The sequence below is a fragment of the Harpegnathos saltator genome, unplaced genomic scaffold (assembly GCF_003227715.2).
Source record: "Harpegnathos saltator strain DR-91 unplaced genomic scaffold, Hsal_v8.6 scaffold834, whole genome shotgun sequence".
Lineage (NCBI taxonomy): Eukaryota > Metazoa > Arthropoda > Insecta > Hymenoptera > Formicidae > Harpegnathos > Harpegnathos saltator.
In genome coordinates, this window is record NW_020230687.1 from 196,587 (window position 1) to 202,980 (window position 6,394).

Genomic DNA, 6,394 nt, shown 5'->3' on the forward strand with positions numbered 1-6,394 from the left:
CAGGACCTTATCCTCGTGTGCGGGAGTTTTCCGTCCCTGAGGGCATTGCACGCCGATGCTCCGGCAGCCTGAAGGGACAGGCCATGCTCGGATCTGCACACTGTGGAGGTTTGGGACCCTCGACGATACACGGGGTGGTGGGGGCCCAGGGCCGCTTGGACGTATTCCGTGGTCGGGACCGGAGCCCCCCGGGGTGAGCACGGGGGATAGGGATAACATCATCCCTAAACCCATCCCCTGGGCGATGTGATCAGGCTGGCTGCCGTGAGGGAGCGGTTCCGGTGGGTTGCGATACCGGTGACCTAACTCCTTCCACGGGGGCCTCCGCGTGGCGGCGCTGCTGACGGTACCCCGGAGGTCGGAGGCCGGGGCCCCTGAAACCGGTCCATCTCCCAGTAATGGGGGGTGGGGCGGGAGTAGGGGGCTGGATTCCCGTGTCGAGGATGCCTCTCCCTCGACCTGTGGAATAGACCGAGTCCCCGGGGGAACTCGGGGACACCGGTAGGTCATATCTCTGCTGGTGTGGGCATGCCCGGTAGGTCGAGCCGTTAGCAGTGGAGGGTTGAAAAACTCAATGGCTGGCAATGGAAATTCTCAAGGAACTAAGAAGAAGAGGAGTAAGGCGAAGGAGGAGGATATAGGATTGCTGTCGGAGGCTTCTGGGGTCTCTACGGAGACGAAGGGAACCTCATGGACAGCAGGGGAGGAGGAAATCTCAGAAGGAAGAAGGTACTCCAGGGAATCTGTTAAAAAATGGGAGATGGAAAGCTTGCAAAAGCTGAAAGACCTCCTTAAGCTGGTCACGGGAACTGGAGAATGGAATGAAGAGGAGAAGATAGTCGTCAATAATACCCTTGACGACATACAGGATTATGTATGGGAATTGGCTAAGGATGCGAGAGGATGGTATAGGAGTTGTATGCAAAAGCAGAAGGAACTCAAGTTCAGTGAAGACATCAGGAAGGGTATGGCCGAGGAACTGAACTTAAGACGTAGAGAATTCGAGAACACTAAAAAGCGAAGGGCAGGAGGCTCTTGAGTCGGCTCTGAGAGAGGAGCTTCGGCTCCTCTAGGGCCAACTGGCTAGCAGCAGGAAGGAGCTGAGGTCGTGTCGACGGAAACCAGCACAGAGGACTGTGGGAGTGGGTGTGAGGGCAGTTAAGGAGCACTCCCACACCCAAACGGAGAGGGGTGAAGATCCAGGTAGGAAGTCGGTCTATGCCCAGACCGACGAGGAATGGGGTATGTCTGAGTGGGAGGTCTGGGAGCTGGGTCGGGCAGCGATTGTAGCTGCTTCCACGCAGACGGAAGGGCCCTCATCTCAGACAATGGGAAGGGTAAATGCGGTCCCGTTCGCCTCTCGAGAGGGAAGAGTTTGGACGACCGTGGACCACAGAAAAAGGAAGAGGAAAGTAAAAGATGATGAAGTTGGAGAGGTACCAGTAGCTATTGCAGCTAGACGTCCTCCACAACTTCGGGATGGGAAGCGAAGGGGGAAGTGGGGGGGAGTCTCAGCCTTCCCCCAGACCATCCCACCCCGCTATAAGCGGAATGGGTATGGAAAGGAGAGGGAGGGGCAGGGGTGGAGCGTTGCCCACAAAATCGCCCTTCTCCACACAAGTACGAAGATGGCCGCGGCTACCGGAGACAGCTGCGGTCACTGTGCGACTGCAGCAGGGAGCTTCCTACACGGAGGCTCTCAAGCGGGCAGAGGAGGTTCCCCTTGGGTACTTTGATATCCCGGCGAGGACGTTGGCCGGAGCGCGGATGGTGCTAATTGTCCGAGCCCGGGATCTTGGCCCCGAGGGGATAAAAGCCGATAGGCTTGCTGACAGGCTTCGGGTGATCCTGCCTGAAGCGACAATAGTTCGCCCAATGCAGAATGGCGAGGTTCGTCTCGTTAGCTTTAACGAGGCCTTCCCCGAGGATCTGCGAGCGGCTCTGGTACGAAGCACGGGTTGCGCTACCGGGGCCGTTCAGCTCGGCCCCCTCCGTTGGGGAGCAAGGGGACGAGGAGTCGGACGGGCTCGCCTCCCCTTGGCGGCTGCGGTGAAGACGGCCAGAGAAGGGAGTTTTGCACTGGGCTGGTCGATCGTCGGCGTTACTTTGTTGGCGGCCAGACCGGCCTAGTGCTTTAGATGCTGGGGCCCTGGCCACACCAGGTCGAATTGCACGTAGATCACTGCCGTAGATCGCGGCTGCCTGTGCTTCCGGTGTGGCCGAGGCGGGCACACCGTGTGGTCGTGCGTTAATGCACCTGACTGTGCGGTGTGTCGTGAGGCTGGGCTTGAGGCCGGCCACCGTATGGCTCGGCCGGCGTAATGGCTGACCTTGCGGCGTAAGGGGGGCGGCGGACGCTCTGTGCGTCGTCGCAGTCGCCCCCCCAACGAGGGACCCGTTGGGCCCAAAATAAAATATCTGGGCCTGACGCTGGATAGCCGATGGGATTTCAGGGCCCACTTCAGGGACCTGGCTCCCCGGTTTCGAAAAGCAGGTCTGGCCCTGGCTGGACTCATGCGAATCCAGGGGGCTGGCCTGTACGTTGGAGTGGTTCTCTCGATCGCCCCCTACGGGGCGCCCATATGGGCGCCCCAGCTGATGGCCTCCGCCCAAGCCAAAGCCTCATGCGCCACGCGCTAAGGGCGGTGATCGTGAGGGCGATTCGGGGGTTCTCCTCTGTGTCGTACATGGCGGCGACGACCCTGGCCGACTGCCCCCCCGTGGAGCTCTTAGCGGATGAGCGCAGTGTCATCTATTGGAGGATATGGGAGCTCCGCGAGAGGGGGGATGAGATATTGGCCAGGGGCATGGCGGCTCTGAAATCTCAGGCGGTCGCCCGGACTCTCGAGCGGTGGGTGGACGCGATATCCAACCCGCGGGAGTTTGGGCGACTGACGACGGAGACTGTCCGCCCCTGCCTGGAAGAGATGGCAGGCAGAAGGGGGCGCGGTCTCACATATCATCTGATGCAGGTGATCACGGGACATGGTAGTTTCGGGCATTATCTGCACCGGAAAAAGAAGGAGCTCACCACAGAGTGCCACCACTGCCCGGAGCGGGGCGAAACCGTGCAACACACACTGGCTGCATTTGAGGCGTGGAGCCAGGAGCGCGGGCGGTGGGATGCAGGGAGTAAGACCTCTCACCCCTGCGCATGGTGCGAGCCATGTGCGGGAGCGAGGAGGTATGGGGAGCGGCGGCCTCTTTCTGCCGCAATGTAATGTCGCGGAAAGAGGCCGCCGAATGGGAGCGCCGCCCCGGAAATCGTTACAGAGGGCGGCGGCGGAGGCGGCGTTCCCACGGTATGGGCAGCGGGCCCGAGAGGGTGCCGGCCAAGAAGAAAGATAGGCTACCGGCTCGACGGAGGCCGCCTCGGGCCTGTCTTTGGACGCGCGGGGGGAGAGAGGTGACGGATGCGTGATACCCACCTGCCTTCCCCCTAGGCGTCGGTAAGGGCAGGTGAAGGGGGAGCGGAAACCCAGTTGGGGCTGGGTTCCACTCCCTCGCTCCTCTCCTTTGAGGAGCAAAGGGGCGTAGAGGGAGGGTGGATGTCCCCTCCCTCCAAGTGGAAACCAGAAGGCCAACCCGGTTGGGAAACCGGCCGAGGGACCGCGCACTGGACTCCCTTTGCAGGACAGGGAGAAGTATTCATGGCGTGGGGCTCCCGGTGAGCCTTGGGGTCGGGGTGTCGGGGAGGGAATACGGGAGTAGTTTCCCTGACTCCCCCCACCATAGTTCGAATGGTAGACATCCCGCAGGGGATTTAGTCAGTAAAAGTCTGACATAACCCCCGCCTCCCCCAAGGGTCGTGGGTATCCATGGTGGATTTCCCCTGCGTTAACAAAAAAGGTCATCACACCTCTTCTGCGGCGGTCGCCACCTTGTCGTGGTGCAGAAGCTTGATGGCCACAATGATCTTAGATGATGGACTCGGCCTGGAATCTTAGGACTCCAAGTCAAGAGTGAACTTAGGAGAGTGGTTACTAAGAGCGATCGGCCCATCCCTTTTATAGGAAGGGGATGGGTTATTCGGGCTCGTTAGTCTGTAGTAAGCCGAATGAGGAGATGGAAAACCCATTGGAAAAACCCGGGCATCGGGCTCGTTAGTCTGGGAGATTGCTAGACAATCCGACGAGGGGAAGGACACCCACTGGAAAAACCTGGGCGAGTGAGCTCGTTAGCCTTACGGCAACCTATTCCGGAGAGTAAATTCCAATAACAAACCCGGGTGCTCTCGGGGGACGGTGCGGGCTCCTCAGGGGTGTGGGATGACTTGGGCATTCAGTACGAATGTGTGTATGGGGGGAGGGGGTTCCGGAATAGGGGCTGGCGGTGGCGCTGCATCCTCAATGGGTTGGGGCTGTGACGCTGGCGGCTGGGGTCGTCAGCACTGCAGTGCCAGAGAGAATGCTAGTGTCAGATGAGTCAGTCCGCTCTCCGAAGGAGGGTTTTTTCTGGGCGCAGGTTGGACATTGACCTGAGGAAACTAGGGGATGCACTCATCGGTGTCCCAGTATCATCCTCACGAGGGACCGGCCGATTGGGGAGGGGTGTCTGGGTTGTGGAGGCATGCTACCGTTGGGAGTCGATGCCTCAGCGGCCCTCCCGGAGGCCGGCCGACCGGCTGTCTAGCCCGGACGCATGGACGGCTGGCCCGAAGGGGGGCGGCGTGATTGTGGTGGTAGTGACGAAGCCTCCCGGATGCACCACCGCGGGACTGGAAGACTCCCGCAGATGGAGGGCTTAGCCTGACCCTGCGCCTGGACCGGTCCCGCAGGGGGTGTATACGGACACATGATACCGCACCTGAAAGCAGTCTTGCTGGTACACGCCTGAAGACGTGTCTTTGATGCCGCATAGGTTGCGTGCGGGATGGACGCGGTCCACCCCCCAGGCAATCTTCAACGCAACACCCGGTATTCAAGAAGCCTGGAGCACACACCCGGAGGTTGACCATTAGACCGGAGTGAATTTTCAAAAAGTTTTCCAATCGCATTTTAATACTGTGGAAAAGTTGCTACTAGTCGAGAGGATCCCGAGGAAAAAAAAATTTGAAATCGGTGAATATCTTCAGGTCGCACACCATGCTCAAAGTTTCAAGATTTTACTCTCTCTTAGGTAATTTTACGGAATTTTTTATCTTATCCAAAAATGGTCCTAATCGGATAAACTCTGGTACTTAGTATAGTTTTGATGTCAACTATTGGTAAAAAACATCGTAGTCACCTCACCTACCCCGCAGGGAGAGGGGGAAGGGAAATTAGCTCAAATTGCGGAAAATGCTTATGGATAGGCAACACGCTATACGATGTCGTTACACGACTGTTATATTGTCAATATTGGAGAAACATGAAGAAGAAGGTCAGCAATAGGTGCTTGAAGACTTTGGACAACCATCGAAAGAATAAATTATATAATAAAATAAATCGTATAGTAAAATAGAAGATCATTTTAAACGTTTTATGTAGCTCTCTGCTCTTCTTCGATTTTTCGACCACCAGAATAGCTGCGAAGAAGACCCAGGACTCACCACGTGGAAGTGGTTACATTCGAGTCCCACCCACTCCCTACCCAACCAACCAACCAAATATAGAGAGCAAAAACCATTCTCCATAGTATTATTCAACATGTCAATAGCTGACCCATTAGAAGTAAGATGTTAAGACAGTGAAAATTGAGACTTGCTCTCAAATTAAGGCATTAATGCCCTTGAGGCAAGTGTGGCTCTGATATAGCCATCCCTACGAGCAACCTCGTAAACCTTACTGGCAGCTTCTGTTATAAGCTTTACACATCGCTCTACGGACTGCGTATGGAATGGGACTTCGTCGATAGGGAAGTCAAATTTTGGCTATTCTTTGAATAATACGAGCCTTTCAACTTCCTTTTCGGATATTGTTCTCAGAAGAGGGGGGCAAGTAATTTTTATGGAAGACCAGTCTATGATGTCAGAATATTCTGTGGCTTCAAAGTTAAGTATAGGTACAGTGAAATATCTAATTTGTTTGTGTTTATTTTCTTTTTGTTTTGCTTCTAGGATCCTTTTTAATGCTACTTCTCTGATGTCCTCTCTGTCATCCATAGCCATTGACAAGAGAAGGTTCTCGGGATGTGCATAGAATGCATTATGTTGAATCAACAATCTTCTTCAAATTCGGAAGCAAGTACCTCGAATTTCTGATGTACTGAAAGACGTGCTTCGGACCATCAAGAATTGATGACTGCATTTTGATTTGGAACCACAGGGGAACATACACCTTAAGAATGAATATTACGATGTGTTTAAGATTGGCTGACTGTTTTTTTGTAGTAATGTACAGTCTTAATATTCTATTTGCAGTTGTCAACCACCTACAGTGGCTTAATGGTCCTGAATCACGGCAAGCAAGATCAA

The 6,394-nt window shown here is 55.5% G+C and overlaps 1 protein-coding gene across 1 annotated transcript; it reads left to right on the forward strand.

Annotated features, from left to right (window-relative positions):
* Positions 1-2,687: 2,687 nt before the first annotated feature.
* LOC105186519 (uncharacterized) lies at positions 2,688-3,947 on the forward strand. Its single transcript, XM_011146790.1, has 2 exons — positions 2,688-3,132; positions 3,805-3,947. Exons 1-2 carry the CDS (start codon positions 2,688-2,690, stop codon positions 3,945-3,947), a joined length of 588 nt encoding a protein of 195 aa, XP_011145092.1.
* The last annotated feature ends 2,447 nt before the right edge of the window (positions 3,948-6,394 follow it).

Coding starts and splice junctions, on each gene's coding strand:
- LOC105186519 (XM_011146790.1), top strand. CDS start 2,688: ATGGCGGCGACGACCCTGGCCGACTGCCCCCCCGTGGAGCTCTTAGCG. Junction 3,133..3,804: donor CGGGCGGTGGGATGCAGGGA/GTAAGACCTCTC, acceptor GCCTCCCCCAAG/GGTCGTGGGTATCCATGGTG.